This window comes from Melanerpes formicivorus, unplaced genomic scaffold (genome assembly GCF_026170545.1).
Source record: "Melanerpes formicivorus ecotype bairdi unplaced genomic scaffold, bMelFor1.0.p_v2 SCAF_10, whole genome shotgun sequence".
NCBI lineage: Eukaryota > Metazoa > Chordata > Aves > Piciformes > Picidae > Melanerpes > Melanerpes formicivorus.
In genome coordinates this window covers 20,694,539-20,714,744 of record NW_027142362.1, presented here as the reverse complement: position 1 = coordinate 20,714,744, position 20,206 = coordinate 20,694,539, and the positions used below count along the sequence as shown (strand labels likewise).

At 53.0% G+C, this 20,206-nt stretch overlaps 1 protein-coding gene across 3 annotated transcripts; it reads left to right on the top strand.

Moving 5' to 3' along the window:
• Positions 1-1,937: 1,937 nt before the first annotated feature.
• Positions 1,938-5,970, top strand: LOC137443930 (uncharacterized). Of its 3 annotated transcripts, none has more exons than XM_068144148.1 (5): positions 1,938-2,061; positions 3,713-4,025; positions 4,105-4,337; positions 5,116-5,150; positions 5,685-5,970. In XM_068144148.1, the coding sequence occupies exons 1-5, from the start codon at positions 2,050-2,052 to the stop codon at positions 5,704-5,706; spliced, it is 615 nt and encodes a 204-aa protein (XP_068000249.1). In that variant the 5' UTR covers positions 1,938-2,049; the 3' UTR covers positions 5,707-5,970. The 3 variants fall into 3 exon arrangements, with proteins under 3 accessions (XP_068000249.1, XP_068000250.1, XP_068000251.1); XM_068144149.1 differs by having other exon boundaries at positions 1,941-2,061; positions 3,866-4,025; XM_068144150.1 differs by having other exon boundaries at positions 1,965-2,061; positions 3,819-4,025.
• The last annotated feature ends 14,236 nt before the right edge of the window (positions 5,971-20,206 follow it).

Here is a 20,206-nt window from a genome sequence, read left to right as displayed (position 1 = left end):
GTCCTGATGCCAGGGGAGGGCTGTTTAACCTTAGGCTGCTTTGCCTTAGGCTGTTTAACCTTAGGCTGTTTAGCCTCAGGGAAAACCCCAGATGATGTGTCCTCCGGCATCAGGATCACCTCACCCTCCATCTCCAGTGCTCCATACCTGTTTTCCAAGAGCAGCGGGGAAGGTGAGGGGAGGCAAGGAGGTTTTACTTTGTGTCTTTTGAGAGGAACCTGTGTCCATTCCCCTCTGCTTTTTGGACAACCAGCCTCTGCTGGGGGAGCCTGCAGAGCCTGCTTACTCTGGCTCATCTCTTTCCTCCTCTGGTTCATCTCTTTCCTCCTCTAGCTCATCTCTTTCCTACATTCCCTTACATCTCTAAGACTAGCCACCTCGTCTTTCATTCTGGCCACCAGGTTAAGCAGATAGTCAATCTGCTCACACCTTGTGCAAGAGTTGCCCCCACTACCCTGCATCTCAAGAGCCAGGCTCCAGCACTCTCTACAGCCAGATACCTGGACAGTTACCTGCTTGTGTTCTACCTCAGTCTGGCTTGACACTGATTTTTTAAGGGAGTTTTTGCCGTGAGTTACAACCATGCCTGTCCCTGGCCACAGCGCGTGGTGGCACGTGAGAGCAGGAGAGAGTATGAGAGAAGACAGGAGAGCTTCCCACCAATGGAACCCCGCGAGCCGCGGCAATCCCTTTTAAAATTTGCCGCTGCCGACACAGGGATCACGAGCCGCAGGCACATGAAAAGAAGGCTCCTCCAAGCCTCGCAGCGTGTGTAGGAATCTCCGCAGTCCCAGTGGTTCCCGTAGGCCAAGAAGCAGAGCAGAAAATGGCTGCCAGAAGCTGCTGGCCCCGGCGTGGTTCCAAGAGGGCTTCCCGCCGAATGGAACCCCCGCAAGTCGTGGCAATCCCCATTCAGCTAGTGTGTTCAGTATCTGTCCTTTCTTAAAGGCACAGCCTAAAATTGGCACACTGCACCTCATCTTTTATGAACTTTGACTCGTAACAACCAGGATGTACTTCCTAATACATGAGTCCTCCCCCAGGGGCCACGTCCCAGGTACCACCCTTCCTGCAGCTGGGGGCCACAGTCCCCATATCATGGTAGGACACCAATCTGGGTGCTGGGGTGGTACTTGGGGAATGCAATAGATGTGGGGTGGGTCAGTAGATGCTGGGTCGCAGCTGACCTCTCCTGCTCTTTGCTTGACTGCAGCAGAGTTGGAGGTCACTCAGCACTGGCTTTGGGGAAAGGAACTTCTGGGAAAAGGAGAGCAAGAGTGAGAGCAAAACAAATGCAACAGGGACTGCGCAGCCTCTTGTGCCACACTTCATTGCCATGCAAGGGGGATGCCAAAGCTGCCAGCACTCTGCTCCAGCCCCTAAGCAGGGACCCTCTGCCAGCACCCACACACCTGTGGCACCCAGCACTGGGGCTTGAGGAACAGCCTGGCCAGGGTTCACAGGGTCTGCCCTAGGGTGCTCAGCTGTGGGGAGAGGGTCAGAGTGAGCCTGGCACCCAGCCTCTTCTGGCATTCACCTGCTGCACTCCCCTGCTAGCACCCACCTCTGCTAGGATCTGCCCCTGCTGCTGCCTATTCCTGCTACTGCCACCCATGCCTGTAGCACCACTCTTGCCACAGCAGCCTCACAGCACCTCCTGCCTGCTCTGCACCCCGACACTCAGCACAGTGAAGATTCCAGTGGTGGGGAATGTGGATATTGGGGGGCACAGCAGTGGGGGGAAACTCAGGACCATTTCCTGGCTATCCCAGGTGATCTCCCTCTGTTCCCAAACTTAACATTCAGTTGCAATTTGCAGATCCTCTCCAATTTTAAAAAGAAAAAAGCCCCAGGCAGGTCTCCACAGAGATTTTGCTGTGCTTGGGTTTCGGTTTCATTCTGTCTCCACCTCCCACAATCACCGGAAGTAGGAGCGGTCAGCTTGGAGCCAAGCGTCTCCCAGCCCAGCCCTCCTTCATTGCCCAAAGCTCTTCTTGTAGGTGCCAGCAGCCCAGCTACGTAAAAGGCTCGGTCCTAGGGACATCGACGATGGGAATTGTGGTAAGGACTCTGCCATCTGGGCAGTCCTATGACTGCAGCTGCCCGCGACGCTGTGCCGCTGAGACAGGGGGAGGGGAGGAACAGAGCTCGTCCCGGGACGTCTCCACCTTTAGCGGCTGGGAAGCACAGGCTGACTTTTGCTGGCTTGCAGCTGACGTCTCTTGCTCTTTGTCTTTGTGAGAGGTGGAGAAAGGCTGAAAGGGAAACCTGGGCATGGTGCAAACTGTGAAACCTGCCTGGGGCTTTGTGCTTCTTCAGGCTGGGGCTGCTTGGTGATTGACACAGAATGGTAACTTTGGGCACAGAGGGAGACCACCTGGGGGAGCCTTTGTCAGGAGAACAGGAGGCTGAGCAGAGAACTTATGGCTCTCTAGGGCTCCATAAAAGGAGGCTGGAATGAGCAGAGGCTTGTTCTCCTTTCCCTCCTAACAAGCAACAGGATGAGAGGAAATGGTCTCAAGTTCCCCCAGGGGCAGTGCAGTTTGGCCAGCAGCTGTTGGCTGCAGCAGAGTTGGAGGTCACTCAGCAATGGCTTCGGGGAAAGGAACTTGTGGGAAAAGGAGAGCAAGAGTGAGAGCAACACGAATGCAACAGGGACTGCACAGCCGCTTGTGCCACACTTCATTGCCATGCAAGGGGGATGCCAAAGCTGCCAGCACTCTGCTCCAGCCCCTAAGCAGGGACCCTCTGCCAGCACCCACACACCTGTGGCACCCAGCACTGGGTCTGGAGGAACAGCCTGGCCTGGGCTCACAGGGTCTGCCCCAGGGTGCTCAGCTGTGGGGAGAGGGGCAGAGTGAGCCTGGCACCCAGCCTCTGCTGGCACTCAGCTGCTGCTAGGACCTATCCCTGTAGCACCATTCTCTTGCAGGCACCCTCCCTGCTAGCACTCACCTGTGCTAGGACCTACCCCTGCTGCTGCCTATCTCTGCTATTGCCACCCATGCTAGCATCATTCTTGCCACAGCAGCCTCACAGCACCTCCTGCCTGCTCTGCACCCCAACACTCAGCACTGTGCAGATTCCAGAGGTGGGGAATGTGGATGTTGGGTGCCGCAGCGGAGGTCTGGAAGTCAGTAGCATTTCCAGGCTGTCCCAAGTGGTCTAATCCTGATCCCAAACATAACATTCAGGAGCAATGAGCAGATCAGACACAGCTTGAAGAATCACAAAGCCCCAGGCAGGTGTGCAAAGAGTTTGAACTGTTCCCTGATTTTTTGTTCAGTCTTTCTCCACCTCTCACAGTCAGAGGAAGTAGGAAGGGTCAGCTTGGGTCCAGTACTTCCCAATTCAGCTGCTCCCTGATGTATTTCCACAGCCCTTGTTGTGGGGACCAGCAGCCCAGCTCTGTCCCTGGCTCCTATGGCATGTCACTGCTGGGTATCACAGTAAGGACTCTGTCATCTCCACAGCTTTCTGCAGGCAGCTGCCTGCAACATGCTCCCATGGGGACAGGGGCGAGGGGAGGCACAGGGCTTGTGCCGGGATGTCTCCACCTTGCAGGAGCAGCAGCAGGGAGGCACAGGATGGCTTTTGCCTGAGCCAAGCCTTGCCCTGGCAGCAGCCATAATGGGCAGGATGTAGTGGCAGGTGGGACTGGGCCCCCCAAGGCACAGGTGCTGACCCCATTCCTATTCCTCTCTCCATGCAGATCTCTATCATTTCCCAATGCCTCAGCCTGGTGAAATCCTGCCTGGCTGCATGCTGGGCTCAAGCAGTGCAGTTTTGGAAGGCTTGTACCAGGTGTGTCTCCATAGGTGACCGTGTGCCAGCCTTTGAGACAATTCACTTTCTGCTGCACAAGGGCACCCCTGGGCACGAGGAGGTCTTGGAGGAGGTGGCAGAGGCAGCACTGCAGCCCGGGGACATGGTGCTCTTCCCCCTGCACCAGTATGGCTCCTGCAGCTCCCTCTTCACACACGCAGCTGTCTACCTTGGGGATGCAGAGGTCATACACTTCCAGAGTAAGTGCCTGAGCCCTGGCTCGTGTCTGCAGCGTGGTGAGGGCTGGGCCAGGGCGATGTGTGGCTCTTGATTTTCCAGACACTGATGTCCGGAGGAACATTGGTCAGATCTGCAAGGAAGGTTTCCACGCCGTGACAAGAGCCAGAGGGAAATACCTGATGTACCGGAAAAGAGGTGGGATGGACCGCATGGAATTAAATAGCAACGTCAGGATGGCAATGAACAGCACAGGCAACTATCAGCCAGGCACCAAGAACTGCATCCACTTTGCCCTCTGGCTTCTGGGCTTGGAAGACTTCTACATGGACCTGGTGAGCATGGAGCTTGGTGTCAGGGCCCTGGTGTGATGGCTTCTGCACCCACAGCCAGCCCCGCCAATGCATCCTGACCCAGTTTCCCTGGGTGTAGTCTATGGACAGTGGGCACAGGAGTGGAGAAATCTAAGCCCCCTGTGCATTACACCTGAGGTGGTTTAAGGCTTCACCTGGAGTCCAAAAGCACAAACAGAACAGACTTAGATTTCCTCCCCCTCTCCATTTTTCCTAGTAAGGTAAAAGGAAATTAGGCAGGAGAAAGGAGAGGTAAAATCATGCAAGGAATGATCTGGAAGCAGTTTGGAAGTAAAAAGGTAATTTTAAACAAAATATCTATAGCATTTGAGTACCAGGGAAGGTTACAAAGGTATAAGGAAAAGGGGAAATAGAAGAAAATACAAAACCAGGCCCAGCTGGCATTGGATTCCCTTGATGTAAGTGGATTCAGTTCCTGAGAAGTGGTCTGGAAGCAGCATGGAGCTAGGCTGTGCCATGTGGTAGGTGCAGGAAGCAGGAACAGCAAATGACCTCTGGAACAGGCACAGCAGGGGAGAGAGGCAGAACCAAGCAGTGTCTCTGCTTAAATAGGCTTTGCTGGACAGGCAGGGGGAGTGGAATAGACCTCTGACCCAGGGTGCCCCTGCTCCTGGAAGGGGGAATCCCAAATCTCTCTCTCTCTGCCCATCTGGATCAGTTTTCTTTTGTCCACGTGGGGGCTGGGTTCTTGTCAACCCCTCCAAGGTTGAGTGTAACCTGGGACAACTTTCTCTTGCAGGTGGAAATCCAACATGAAGATGGCAGAGGGAGGACGTGAGTATCCCCAGTGTCAGCCCTTCCTGACAGGGCTCTGGTATCCCTGGGAAGGCTGTGGGGTCATGAAAGGGGCCTGGGTATTCTCAGAGGGATGCAAGGATCCCAATAGCACTGAGGTGCCCAAGAGCACTGTGACTTCTCCAAGTGGGCTGATGTCCATGGGGTGGCTGGGTCCCCATGAGGAGTGTGAGGGCCAAGGTAGGGCTGAGTCACCAGCAGGGATGGGGTCACCAAATTAAAAGGGTTCCTCTGGGACGATCATGGGGTGCTGGCAAAGCAGGGCCAGAGGTAAGGCAGTGGTGTCCCTGGGAGGATGGGGTCCCAGCAAGGCTATGGAGTCCCCAGGAGGGGACCCAAATAGGGATGGGGTCCTGAGGAGGTCTTTGGGTTCTCCAGGAGGGTGGGGCTCAAGATGCCAGTGTTAGTGGGGGACACAGCAGCATGGGGTGGGAAGGGCTTGGTAGTGGATCTGGGGAAGCTCCATCTCTCTTGAGCTCAGCTACAGCCCACCCATACACCCTGACTTTGCAGGCGTTTGTGCTCCATGATGTGAGGAACTGGCAACAGCCACATCAGCCTGAGGATGACCAGCCCTGAGCCACAGAGGAGCCTCAGCATTGCCCCACGCACCCCAAATGCCTCAGCCCCGGGAAGGACCTTTGCTGAGCAGGAGCTCTTCCCTTCTGCTTGCTGCAGCTTCCTTGCCATGCATTCCATAGGGGCTTCAGTACTGCTGCCTCCATTCAATGTCCCCATTTCCCTCCCCCAACATCTACAATGACAATAAAGCAGAGAGCACAAGACAATGCAGAAGGTACTGCCTGGATGTCCTAGAGCATGTGCCATCACTTCTTACTTGGGAGGTTGGACCAATTCCATGAGTTTCCAACTTCCTTTCAGGGATTTTTAGGTGCAGAGGGAGACCACCTGGAGTAGCCTTTGTCAGGAGAACAGGAGGCTGAGCAGAGACCTTCTGCCCCTCTGGAGCTCCATAAAAGGAGGTTGGAATGAGCTGGGGCTTGGTCTCCTCTCCCACCTAACAAGCAACAGAATAAGAGGAAATTGTCTCAAGTTCCCCCAGGGGTGATGCAGGTTGGCCAGCATCTGCTTGGCTGCAGCAGAGTTGGAGGTCACTCAGCACTGGCTTTGGGTGGGTCAGTAGATGCTGCATTGCAGCTGACATCTCCTGCTCTTTGCTGCTTGGTTGCAGCAGAGTTGGAGGTCACTCAGCACTGGCTTCGGGGAAAGGAAGTTGTGGGAAAAGGAGAGCAAGAGTGAAAGCAACACAAATGCAACAGGGACTGCACAGCCTCTTGTGCCACACTTCATTGCCATGCAAGAGGGATTACAGTATCATAGAATGGGTTGGCTTGGAAAAGATCTTCAAGATCATCTACTTCCTAAACTCCTGCCATGGGCAGGGGACACCTCTCACCAGCCCAGGTTGCTCAAAGTCTCATCCAGCCTGGCGTTCAACATCTCCAGCAAGGGGGTACTTACAGCCTCCCTGAGCTATACATTCCAGTGTCTCCTCACCCTCACTGGGAAGAATTTCTTCCTCCCCTCCAGTCTAAATCTCCTCTCTTCCAGCTCAAAGCCATTTTTCCTTCATCCTCGCACTTCCAGCCCTTGTAAATAGTCCCTTCCCACCTCTCCTGGAGCCTATTCAGGTGCTGCAAGGCTTCTCTAATGTCTACCTGGAGCCTTTTCTTCTCCAGGCTGAACAGCTCTGTGATAAATGAGCTCACCTCAAAGTTTGAATTATAACCAGTTTGTTATAAAATAAAGGCAAAACAGAGCTGAGCACAGAGCAGATTAGCTAGAGGCACCATACCAACATGAGCTGAGCTTATATAGAGGTCAAACATACATATCCATAAATGTCTCCACCACTCCCTTTACATTTCCCAACCATGCTCCCACTGTCCTCTTCCCAGTCCCGCCTGTTGTTGGCTGCGGTCAGAGCTGGGACTAGAGTTTACACTTTTGACCCTGCCAGCCTTCCGTCATCTTCATGCTCACTGTACACACCCCACACAACACAGACTACAACCAGCCAATCAGTTTATGCATTGAACTCTGTGGTGCCCAGCAGTGCCCAACACACCTTCACCTTGTGAAAGCCAAATATAACAATTTCTCACAATCCCTCCCCTTCTTTCTACTACATTTGGCTTGAGACATAGTAACCTCAGAAATCCTCCCAAGAGTCTTCCTTTTAGTCATGTGTGTGTCCCCCAAGTTGGGGGGAACACTTACATAACCTGACAACATTTCTATAACTGGCAAAAAGACTCTAATTTCAACTTCCTGTTAAAAGGAGTGGGCTAACAACTGATGTTCCTTGCCTGAAAATATTTCCTTTCTTTAATAGCTACCGTACACAGTGAGTGGGTAAGGTATATATACCAAGGTCTGGGTGACGATTTTTTCTCTCCGAGTGGTTGATCCTGGGAATTAGGAATCCAGCTTGACTTGCAATTCCACTCTCGTGGCCTATGGGGTTGTTGCCTACAGCCATGGTTCTAGATCTTCTTCGTGGCAATTACAGAGTTCTACCTCGTCTTGTCTCCTTCAATCCCCACCGATACTCTGCTTGGATTATGTCCCCTTCCCTTGTCCAGGCTGGTTTTACCAATTTCCCTTTCCTAGTTTGTGATGTTTTCAGGCAAGGACCATTACTGCTCCTCTTCTGATACTTTAACTTGGCTCATGACCCTTCTTAAGCCCTCCATTTGGGGTACCACAGTCCATTCGGTGGATGGATCCACAGGTCCTTTAACTCTGGTTGCATGTGTCCATCCTTTCTCAGCTGTCCATATTGCAGTCTCTGTGGTAAGCAAGACCTGAAAGGGACCTTTCCCTTGAGGTGTAAGTGTTTGTTCTTTCCACATTTTTATCATAACCCAATCTCCTGGTCTAAATTCATGGATTTGGAAATCTAAAGCAACTGACTGAGGTAACATCCCTTGAGCCTGTAATTGTTGTAAAGTTCTCCCAATTATCATCACATAATTTCTAATGTTTTTGTCCCCCAGTTCATAATTAGCCATTTCCCTCCCACCTTGTAAATAAGGTAACCCAAACATCGTTTCATAGGGTGATACACCAACATCAGATCTCGGCTGTCCCCTGATCCAGAGCAGGGCCAAGTGTGGGCACTTAACCCATGTCATCTGGGTTTCAATCATTCATTTGGTGAGGGTTTGTTTCAGTGTTTGGTTCATTCTTTCTACTCTCCCTGAACTCTGTGTTGGTGCCAGGGGGTATGAAGTTCCCAATGTATGCCCAAATTGTCCATTAACTGTTGGACCACCTGTGATGTAAAATGAGTGACTCTATCAGAATCTATCCGGTTTACCAATTCCATATCTGGGAATTATTTCTTCCAATATCACTTTAGTTACTACATTGGCGGTTGCTCTGGAGACTGGCACAGCTTCTACCCAATGTGTCAGGTGATCCACTAGAACTAGGACATATTTCCATCTGTTAATTTGCATTAATTCAGTAAAATCTACTTGAATAGCTTGGAATGGGAGTAAGGATATGGTACGTCCCACAGATGGAACCTGTCTCATGACTCTCTTGTTTACTTTTTGACATACTGGGTGATTACTAGTTACCTGCCCAGCTATCTCATAAACTCCAATGTAGCCATGATCCCATACAAAGTGATCACACAAAGCTCTTGTTCCCCAATGGGTGTTAAGGTGTAATTGCTCAAGGATTTTTCGGGCTAAGGATTTTGAAATCAATTGTCTCCCATCTTCCACTTTCTTCCACCCTTTTAGAATAAACATTCTTTATTTAGAATAAACCAAACCAGGTTGGAAGAGACCTTCAAGATCGTTGTGTCCAACCCATCAACCAATCCAACACCACCTAAACAACTAACCCATGGCACCAAGCACCCCATCAAGTCTCCTCCTGAACACTGCCAATGATGGTGACTCCACCACCTCCCCAGGCAGCCCATTCCAATGGGCAATCACTCTCTCTGTATAGAACTTCTTCCTAACATCCAACCTAAACCTTCTCTGGTACAGCCTGAGACTGTGTCCTCTTGTTCTCGTACTGGCTGCCTGGAAGCAGAGACCATCATCCACCTGTCTACAACCTCCCTTCAGGTAGTTGTAGAGAGTGATAAGGTCACCCCTGAGTCTCCTCTTCTCCAGGCTAAGCAACCCCAGCTCCCTCAGTCTTTCCTCATAAGGTTTGTGTTCCAAACTCCTCACCAACTTCGTTGCCCTTCTCTGGACATGCTCCAGCAAGTCAACATCCTTTGTAAACTGAGGGGCCTAGAACTGGACACAGTACTCAAGGTGTGGCCTAACCAGTGCAGTGTACAGGGGCAGAATGACCTCCCTGCTCCTGCTGGCCACACTGTTCCTGATGCAGGCCAGGATGCCATTGGCTCTCTTGGCTGCCTGGGCACACTGTAGGCTCATGTTCAGCCTACCATAGAGCAGTACCCCCAGGTCCCTCTCTACCTGGCCTCTCTCCAGTCCCTCTGACCCCAGCCTGTAGCACTGCATGGGGTTGTTGTGGCCAATGTGCAGAACCCGGCACTTGGATGTGTTCAATCTCATGCCGTTGGACTCTGCCCATCTGTCCAGCCTGTCCAGGTCCCTCTGCAGAGCCTCTCTACCCTCCAGCAGTTCAACTCCTGCCCCCAGCTTGGTGTCATCTGCAAATTTACTGATGATGGAGTCAAAGCCCTCATCCAGATCATCAATAAAGATGTTAAAGAGCACAGGGCCCAGCACTGATCCTTGGGGCACACCACTAGTGACTGGCCACCAGCTGGGTGTGACACCATTCACCACCACTCTCTGGGCTCAGCCCTCCAGCCAGTTCCTAACCCAATGCAATGTGCTCCCGTCCAAGCCATAGGCTGACAGCTTGGGCAGCAGTTTGCTATGGGGGATGGTGTCAAAGGCCTTGCTGAGGTCCAGGTAGACTACATCCACAGGCCTCCCCACATCCACCAGGCGGGTCACCTGATCATAGAAGGAGATCAGGTTGGTCAGGCAGGACCTGCCCTTCCTAAATCCATGCTGGCTAGGCCTGATCCCTTGGCCATCCTGTAAGTGCTGTGTGATTGCACTCAAGATGACCTGTTCCATGATCTTGCCTGGCACTGAAGTCAGGCTGACAGTCCTATAATTCCCTGGCTCATCCAACCGGCTCTTCTTGTGGATGGGCACAACGTTGGTCAGTTTCCAGTCTTCTGGGACCTCTCCAGTGAGCCAAGACAGTGTCTTGGCCAGGTCATCTGCCAGCTCTCTCAGCACACTAGGATGGATCCCTTCTGGTCCCATGGACTTGTGGGGATCCAAGCTGCTGAGGAGAGCTCCAACCACCTGCTCATGGAACATAGGGAAACTATGCTGCTCCCTGGCTTCTTCTGCCAGCTCTGCAGGCCAGCTGTCAGGAAGATGTTCTGTCCTTCTAATAAAAATTGTGGCAAAGAAAGTGTTAAGTATCTCTGCCTTTTCCTCATCCTTTGATACAACGTTTCCCTCCATGTCAACCAAGGAGTGGAGGTTGTCCTTGCCCTTCCTCTTTCTATTAATGTATTTATAGAAGGACTTTTTGTTGTCCTTCATGGTAGAGGCCAGTTTAAGTTCCAAATGTGCTTTTGCCTCCCTAATTTTCTTCCTACATGATCTAGCAACATCCTTAAACACTCCATGGGTTGCCTCACCTTTCTTCCAAAGATGATACACTCTCTTTCTTTCCCTTAGTTCTATTAGAAGTTCATTACCCATCCAGGCTGGCCATCTGCCCCAGCGGCTCATCTTCTGGCACATTGGCACAGCCTGTCCCTGCGCCTTCAAGAGTTCTTCCTTGAAGCAGGTCCAGCCTTCCTGGACCCCTTTATTACTAAGGGCTTTATCCCAAGGAACCTTCTGAGTTAGTTCCTTGAGTAACCTGAAGTCTGCCCTCTGGAAGTCCAGAGTGGAGGTCTTCTTGCTGCCCCTCTTAGCTTGACTGAATACTGAAAATTCAATTATCTTGTGGTCACTGGCCCCTAAACACCCTCTGACCACCACATCACCCACCAGCCCTTCCCTATTGGTGAAGAGGAGGTCAAGGATAGCCTTGCCCCTGGTAGGCTCTCGCAGCACCTGGGATAAGAAGCTGTCCTCCATGCACACTAAGAACCTCCTAGACTGTCTGTTCTCTGCTGTGCCAATGGCATCCTGGCCTTCATTAGGAATAGTGTGGCCAGCAGGAGCAGGAGGTCATTCTGCCCCTGTACTCTGCTTTGGTTAGGCCGTGAGTACTGTGTCCAGTTCTGGGCCCCTCAGTTTAAGAAGGACATCAAAACCCTTGAACATGTCCAGAGAAGGGCAACAAGGCTGGTGAGAGACCTTGAACACAAGCCCTATGAGGAGAGGCCGAGGGAGCTGGGATTGTTTAGCCTGGAGAAGAGGAGGCTCAGGGGTGACCTCATTGCCCTCTACAACTACCTGAAGGGTGGTTGTAGCCAGGAAGGGGTTGGCCTCTTCTCCCAGGCAACCAGGACACAGTCTTAAGCTGCGCCAGGGGAGGTTTAGACTCAAGGTGAGGAGGAAATTCTTCACTGAGCGAGTCATTCGTCATTGGAACGGGTTGCCTGGGCAGGTGGTTGAGTCATCGTCCCTGGAGGCATTCAAGAGGAGATTGGACGTGGCACTTGGTGCCATGGTCTAGTCATGGGGTCTGTGTTGATAGGTTGGACTCGATGATCCTCGAGGTCCTTTCCAACCTAAGTCATACTGTGATACTGTGATACTGTGATCCCAGCAGATATCAGGCAGGTTGAAGTCGCCCATGAGAACAAGGTCAGGCGATCTTGAGACAGCGTTAAGCTGCCTATAGAATGCTTCATCAACATCTTCCTCCTGGTTAGGTGGTCTATAGAGACTCCTACCAGGATGTCTGCCCTGCCAGTCTTCCCTCTAATTCTTACCCACAAGCACTAAATCCTCACAAACCCAAATGCCTCAGCCCCAGGAAGGACCTTTGCTGAGCAGGAGCTCTTCCCTTCTGCTTGCTGCAGCTTCCTTGCCATGCATTCCTTAGGGGCTTCAGTACTGCTGCCTCCATTCAGTGTCCCCATTTCCCTCCCCCAACATCTACAATGACAATAAAGCAGAGAGCACAAGACAATGCAGAAGGTACTGCCTGGATGTCCTAGAGTAGACAATGTGTCCCCATGCAGCTGTGCTGGGCTGACCTTGGGCTGCTGCCAGGAGCCCACCCAGCTGCCCCATCCCTGCCCTCCTCAGCTGCACAGGGGCAGACAGCTCTGACCCTCATGGCTGGAGAGAAGGACATCACCAGCCCAGGCTGCTGGACACCACTGCTGGTCCTGTGGCTTGGACAGGCCTGGGGCAGGGGCTCCCTGCAGCCTTGTGGCTCTGCAGCAGGGCTTTGGTGTTGTGCAGGAGCAGGAGGTGAGCAAGGTCCAGGATGTGCTTGGCCAGCCAGGACACCTCTGCCTTGGGGATCTTGGCATGCTGCTCCTCAGAGCCATCTAAAGGCTCCTCAGAGGTCTCCTGCAGCAAGGACTCCTGCACCACCCCCAGAAACCTGATGCTGGGGCTGGGCTTGGCTTGCAGCCAGGATCACAGACTCTCAGAATTGCTTTAGTAGGGAAAGACCTTTGAGACCATGGAGTCCAACCATTACCTAACTCTACCAGGACTGGAGCTAAACCTTTGCCCTCAGCACCACCTCTCTGCCTCTTGGAAAGCCCTGCAAGGATGGGGATTCAGACACCTTCCCGGGCAGGCTCTGCCAGTCTCTTGGAACACTTTCAGTGAAAAAGTTTCTTCTAATGTCCAACCTAAAACTTTCCTGCTGCAAGCTCAAGTCATTTCCTCTCTGCCTATCTACTTGTGGTGAAGAGACCAAACCCAACTGGGCTCCAAGCTCTTTTCAGGGTGTTTTAGAGAGCCAGAAGCTCTGCTCCTCAGTAGTTCTCTAGACCCTCCTGGTAAACGGGCACCTCCAAGGTGCCACCCTTTGTGCAGTTGGGGCTAACCTAACCCTCCCTTGGTGAAGCTTGAGACCATCTCCTCTTTTCCCATCACTTCTTACTAGGGAGGTTGGACTAATTCCATGAGTTTCCAACTTCCTTTCAGGGATTTTTAGGTGCAGGGGGAGACCACCTGGAGTAGCCTTTGTCAGGAGAACAGGAGGCTGAGCAGAGACCTTTTGCCCCCTCTGGAGCTCCATAAAAGGAGGTTGGAATGAGCTGGGGCTTGGCCTCCTCTGCCACCTAACAAGCAACAGAATAAGAGGAAATTGTCTCAAGTTCCCCCATGGGTGCTGTAGGTTGGCCATCAGCTGCTTGGCTGCAGCAGAGTTGGAGGTCTCTCAGCACTGGCTTCGGGGAAAGGAAGTTGTGGGAAAAGGAGAGCAAGAGTGAAAGCAACACAAATGCAACAGGGACTGCACAGCCTCTTGTGCCACACTTCATTGCCATGCAAGAGTATCATAGAATGGGTTGGCTTGGAAAGGATCGAACACTTTACACAAGGCCAGGAGGATGTTATCAGGAGCTCTTCCCTTCTCCACTGCTGCTGTCACTCCACAGGAGAAAGCCACCATGTCCCTCAGGCATCACTTGCCCTTGCTGAAGCCATGCGGCTTAACACCAACCACCTCTTCCTCATTTCCCGTAAGCCTTAGCAAGGCCTTCAGGAGGATCTGCTCCATGATCTTTAGAGTGATGACAGTGACAGGATGCCAAAGCTGCCACCCTCCTGCTCCAGCCCCTGGCCATGGTCAGTGTGCCAGTACCAAGAGACCTGTGGCACCCAGCACTGAGGCTCAAAGGGTCTGCCCCAGGGTGCCCAGCTGTGGGGAGAGAAGCAGTGAGCCTGGCACCCAGCCTCTGCTGGCACTCAGCTGTTGCTAGGACCAATCCCTGCTACAAGGCATCCCTGCTAGCACTCACCTTCTGCTGACACCCCCCCTGCCAGCACCCACCTGTGCAAGGCCCTTCCATTGCTGCTGCCTATCCCTGCTACTGCCACCCATGCTAGCACCACTCTTGCCACAGCAGCCTCACAGCACCTCCTGCCTGCCCTGCACCCCAGCACTCAGCACTGTGCAGATTCCAGAGGTGGGAAATGTGGATGTTGGGTGCTACAGCAGTGGGGGGAAACTGTTCCCAAAGTTAACATTCAGTAGCAGTTAGCAGATCAGCTCCAGCTTGAAGAAGCAGAAAGCCCCAGGAAGGTTTTCACAGAGTTCGTATTTGCCCAGGTTTCGCTTTCAGTCTTTATGTGACTCTTATAGTCACAGGAAGAAGGAGAGGTCGGCTTGGATCCAGCACCTCCCAGTGCAGCCCAGCCCTCCTTCATTGCCCAAAGCCCTTCTTGGAGGTGCCAGCAGCCCAGCTCCGTTACCGGCTCGTTCCTAGTGACATCGCCGATGGCAATTCTGGTAAGGACTCTGCCATCTCGGCAGCCCTCTGCCTGCAGCTGCCCGCGACGCTGTGTCGCTGGGACAGGGGGAGGGGAGGAACAGAGCTCATCCCGGGACGTCTCCACCTTTAGCGGCTGGGAAGCACAGGCTGACTTTGCGGGCTGGCAGATGACCTCTCTTGCTCTTTGTCTTTGCGAGAGGTGGAGAAAGGCTGAAAGGGAAACCGGGACACGGTGCAAACTGTGAAACCTGCCTGGGGCTTTGTGCTTCTTCAAGCTGGGGCTGCTTGGCGATTCACACTGAATGGTAACTTTGGGCACAGAGGGAGACCACCTGGGGGAGGCTTTGTCAGGAGAACAGGAGGCTGAGCAGAGACCTCCTGGCTCTCTAGGGCTCCCTGAAAGGAGCTTGGAATGAGCTGGGGCTTGGTCTCCTCTCCCTCCTAACAAGCAACAGGATGAGAGGAAATGGTCTCAAGTTCCTCTAGGGGCGGTGCAGGTTGGCCAGGAGCTGTTGGCTGCAGCAGAGTTGGAGGTCACTCAGCACTGGCTTCGGGGAAAGGAAGTTGTGGGAAAAGGAGAGCAAGAGTGAGAGCAACACAAATGCATCAGGGACTGCACAGCCTCTTGTGCCACACTTCATTGCCATGCAAGGGGGATGCCAAAGCTGCCAGCACTCTGCTCCAGCCCCTAAGCAGGGACCCTCTGCTAGCACGCACACACCTGTGGCACCCAGCACTGGGTCTGGAGGAACAGCCTGGCCAGAGCTCACAGGGTCTGCCCCAGGGTGCTCAGCTGTGGGGAGAGGGGCAGAGTGAGCCTGGCACCCAGCATCTTCTGGCATTCAGCTGCTGCTGGGACCCATCCCTGCTGGCACTGTCCCTGGTAGGATCAGTTGCTGCTGAAACAATCTCCTGATGACACCCCTCTGCTAGCTCCAACCTGTTTGGGGTCCTACCCCTGCTGCTACCTATCCCTCCTATTGCCACCCATGCTAGCACCACTCTTGCCACAGCAGCCTCACAGCACCTCCTGCCTCCCCTGAACCCCAACATTCAACACCATGCAGTTTCTAGTGTCGGGGAATGTGGATGCTGGATGCCACAGCAGAGGTCTGACAGTCAGGAGTATTTCCAGGCTATCCCAGGTCATCTCCCTCTGTTCCCAAACTTAACATTCAGTTGCAATTAGCAGATCAGCCTCACCCTGAAGAAGCAGAAGGTCCCAGGCAGAGGTTCACAGAGTTTGTGCTGTGCTCAATTTTTGTTTACAGTCTTTCTACACCTCTAATGGTCATAGGAAATAAGAAAGGTCAGCTTGTACCCAACACCTACAGACCTAACTCATCCCTGATGCATTTCCCAGAGCTCTTCTTCGAGGTGCCAGCAGCCCAGCTGCACCATTGGCTCCTTCCAATGGACTTCATCTATGGGTTCCTCTTTAAGGACGCTGCCATCTCCACAGCCCTCTACAGGCAGCTGCCTGTATCACTCTCCCACTGGGACAGAGGGGAGGGGAGGCACAGGGCTTGTTCCCGGGATGTCTTCACCATTAAGCAGCACGAAGGCACAGGCTGACTTTTGCCTGAGCCAAACCCTTGTCCCGGCAGCAGCCATCACGGGCAGGGTGTAGTGGCAGGTGGGACTCTGCTCTCCAGGCACAGCTGCTGACCCCATTTCTCTTCCTCTCTCCTTGCAGATGTCGAGCAGTCCTGTAAGTAGGAGCCTGGGGAGACCTTGTCTGGCAGCATGGGGGAGTCAGGGGGTGGTGGAACCTGTTCTGCCCCCTCCTCACCTTCTCTCCGTGATGCCATTAGGCAAGGCCAAGACAGGCAATTGAGTTCCTGCTGCAGAAGAGCGTCCCTGGGCACGGACAGATCTTCTATGAAGTGCAAGAGAGAGAAATGCAGCCTGGGGACATTGTGCTTGTCCCCATACAGAGCTCTGGATCCTCTTCCTTATTCTTCGGACACGCAGCTGTCTACCTTGGGGATGGAGAGGTCATACACTTCCAGGGTAAGTGCCTGAGCCCCAGCTTGTGTCTGTGACATGGCAGAGCCTGGGCCAGGCAATGGTGGCTCTTGGTTTTCCAGGACTGGTTGGTGAGGGTAACAGTGGTCGGATCAGCAAGGAAGGCTTCCATGGCATGAAGGACGAAAGGGGGAAATGCGAGATTTGGCGAAAGAGAGGAGGGATCAACCTCAAGGAATTCCATAGAAAAGTCAAGGAGGCAATGAACAGCAAAGCTGATTATAGCCTAACAACCAACAACTGCATCCACTTTGCCCTCTGGCTTCTGGGCTTGGCAGACTTCTACTGCCAAATGGTGAGCACAGAGCTGGGCATCTTGGCCATGGAGAAATGGCTCCTGCACCCACAGCCAGCCCTGCCTCTGCAACCTGCACCATACCCCCAAGGGCTGGCCCACAGATGATGGGAACAGTGCTTGGGACAGTGGTGAACACAGTCAGGTCCTCTGTAAATGGACACATTTCTCTTGCAGGTGGAAATCTCAATGATGGCAAGGAATAGCTGTGAGTATCCCCACAGTCAGCCCTTCTTGTCAGGTCTCTGGGATGATGGGAAGACCTGAATATATCAAAGGGGGCTGGAGTGCCTGGGAAGGATGCAAGGACCCCAAGAGGACTGACGTTCCCAAGAACACTGAGGTCCCCAAGAGGACTGTGACTTCTCCAAGTGGGCTGAGGTCCATGGTGTGGCTGGGTCCCCATCAGGAGTGTGAGGGCCAAGGGAAGGCTGAGTCACCAGCAGGGATGGGGTCACCAAAGAAAGATGTATTCCTCTGGAGGGTCATGGGCAAGGCAGTGGTGTCCCTGGGAAGAAGGAGTCCCCAGCAAGGCTGTGCGGTTCCCAGGAGGGGCTGCTGGTGTCTCAGAACAGATGGGGTGTCTGAGAGGAATGAAGTACCCAAACAGGTATGGAGTCCCCAGGAGGACTTTGGGTTCTCCCAGAGTGCTGGGCTCCAGCTGCCAATGTTAGTGGGAGACACAGCAGCATGGGATGGGAAGGGCAGGGCAGGGGATGTGGGGACAATCCATCCTTTTTGGGCCAGACTACAGCCTGCTCACCCGCACACCCTGACTTTGCAGGAGTTCGTATGCTGTGATGTGAGAGACTGGCAGCAGCCATATCAGCCGGAGGATGACCAGCCCTGAACCACAGAGCAGCCTCAGCATTGCCCCACGCACCCCAACACCTCAGCCCAGGGAAGCACGTTTGCTGAGCAGAAGCTCTTCCCTTCTGCTTGCTGCAGCTTCCTTGCCATGCATTCCTTAGGGGCTTCAGTACTGCTGCCTCCATTCAATGTCCCCATTTCCCTCCCCCAACATCTACAATGACAATAAAGCAGAGAGCACAAGACAATGCAGAAGGTACTGCCTGGATGTCCTAGAGCAGACAACGTGTCCCCATGCAGCTGTGCTGGGCTGACCTTGGGCTGCTGCCAGGAGCCCACCCAGCTGCCCCATCCCTGCCCTCCTCAGCTGCACAGGGGCAGACAGCTCTGACCAAAGGCTCGTGGCTGAAGAGAAGGACAGCACCAGGCCAGGCTGCTGGACACCAATGCTGTCCCTGGGGCTTGGACAGGCCTGGGGCAGGAGCTCCCTGTGGCCTTGTGGCTCTGCTGCAGGGCTTTGGTGTTGTGCAGGAGCAGGAGGTGAGCAGGATCCAGGATGTAGGCCTTGTGCTTGGCCAGTCAGGACACCTCTGCCTTGGGCATCTTGGCATCCTGCTCCTCAGAGCCATCAAAAGGCTCCTCAGAGCCATCAAAAGGCTCCTCAGAGGTCTCCTGCAGCAAGGACTCCTGCACCACCCCCAGAAACCTGATGCTGGGGCTGGGCTTGGCTTGCAGCCAGGATCACAGACTCGTAGAATTGCTTTAGTTGGGAAAGACCTTGGAGATCATGGAGTCCAACCATTACCTAACTCCACCAGGGCTAGTGGTAAACCTTTGTTCTCAGCACCACCTCTCTGCCTCTTGGAAAGCCCTGCAGGGATAGGGATTCAGACACCACTTTCAGTGAAGAAGTTTCTTCTAATGTCCAACCTAAAACTTTCCTGCTGCAAGCTCAAGTCATTTCCTCTCTGTCTGTCTGCTTGTGGTGAAGAGACCAAACCCAACTGGGCTCCAAGCTCTTTTCAGGGCATTTTAGAATGCCAGAAGCTCTGCTCCTCAGCAGTTCTCTAGACCCTCCTGGTAAACGGGCACCTCCAAGGTGCCACCCTTTGTGCAGTTGGGACTAACCTAAACCTCCCTTGATGCAGCTTGAGGCCATCTCCTCTTTTCCCATCACTTCTTACTAGGGAGGTTGGACCAATTCCATGAGTTTCCAACTTCCTTTCAGGGATTTTTAGGTGCAGAGGGAGACCACCTGGAGTAGCCTTTGTCAGGAGAACAGGAGGCTGAGCAGAGACTTTTGGCCCTCTGGAGCTCCATAAAAGGAGGTTGGAATAAGCTGGCGTTTGATCTCCTCTCCCTACTAACAAGTGATAAACTGAGATGAAATGGTCTCAAGTTCCCCCATGGGTGGTGCAGGTTGGCCATCAGCTGCTTGGCTGCAGTAGAGTTGGAGGTCACTCAGTACTGGCTTCCGGGAATGGAACTTCTGAGAACAGGAGAGCAAGAGTGAAACCCACACAAATGCAACAGGGAAACCCACACAAATGCAACAGGGACTGCACAGCCTCTTGTGCCACTCTTCATTGCCATGCAAGGGGGATTACAGAATCATAGAATGGTTTGGCTTGGAGGGGATCTTCAAGATCTTCAATTCCTACACTCCTATGGTGGGCAGAGTCACCTCCCACTAGCCCAGGGTGATCAAGGCATCATCCAACCTGGCCTGGAACACCTCCAGGGAGGGGGCAGCCACAGCCTTCCTGGGCAACCTGTTCCTTTGTCTCCACCTGTAGTAATGAGAGAAAGCTGCCTCCACACATTCAAAGGAGACCACTCCCAGGAGCCAGCGTCGGGTCCCTGCCAGCCTGGGTGCCAGCCACAGTAGCCCAGCCTCTGCTGGGTTCCTGGAGCCAGCTTTGGCAGCCAGCTAGTGTAGCAGTACTTTAGAAACCAGCTTAGCAAGTGAAACTGTATCTTTTCAGTGTTCCTGGGTTTAACACCAGATATGGTTCTGTTTAAATTCCCACCTGGTATTGTAACTTATGGTTTATAAGCAGCCTTCCCGGCAATGCAGCCACAAGTGTCTGGTGGACAAGTGGTGGAATTGCACTCTTGGTTCTTAATTGAATAACTATTGTGTAATTTTCTAATTGGGTTCAAAATTGTTACACTATACCACTTTATATATATATATTTCATGACCATGCACTAGGGTCTGCATATAAAGATTGATAAATGGTTATTAATATTAGTTGTATTTCATCTTTTGATAATTCATAAATTAATAACTTTATTCCTCAACCCCCCTCTGCCAGAGCCATGGACTCTAGCACAGGTCACACAGGAACACATCCAGACAGGGGTGGAAATTCTCCTGAGAAGGAGACTCCACAACCTCTCTGGGCAGCCTGCTCCAGTGCTCCATGATCCTCACAGTTTAGAAGTTCCTCCTTATGTTGAGGTGGAACCTGTGACGGTTTGAGGCTG

What these genes read in the sequence shown, in the direction of transcription:
- LOC137443930 (XM_068144148.1), top strand. An exon ending in AGAGGTCATACACTTCCAGA is followed by an intron (nt 4,026 to 4,104) that starts GTAAGTGCCTGA and finishes TTGATTTTCCAG; the next exon opens with ACACTGATGTCCGGAGGAAC. An exon ending in GAAGATGGCAGAGGGAGGAC is followed by an intron (nt 5,151 to 5,684) that starts GTGAGTATCCCC and finishes CTGACTTTGCAG; the next exon opens with GCGTTTGTGCTCCATGATGT.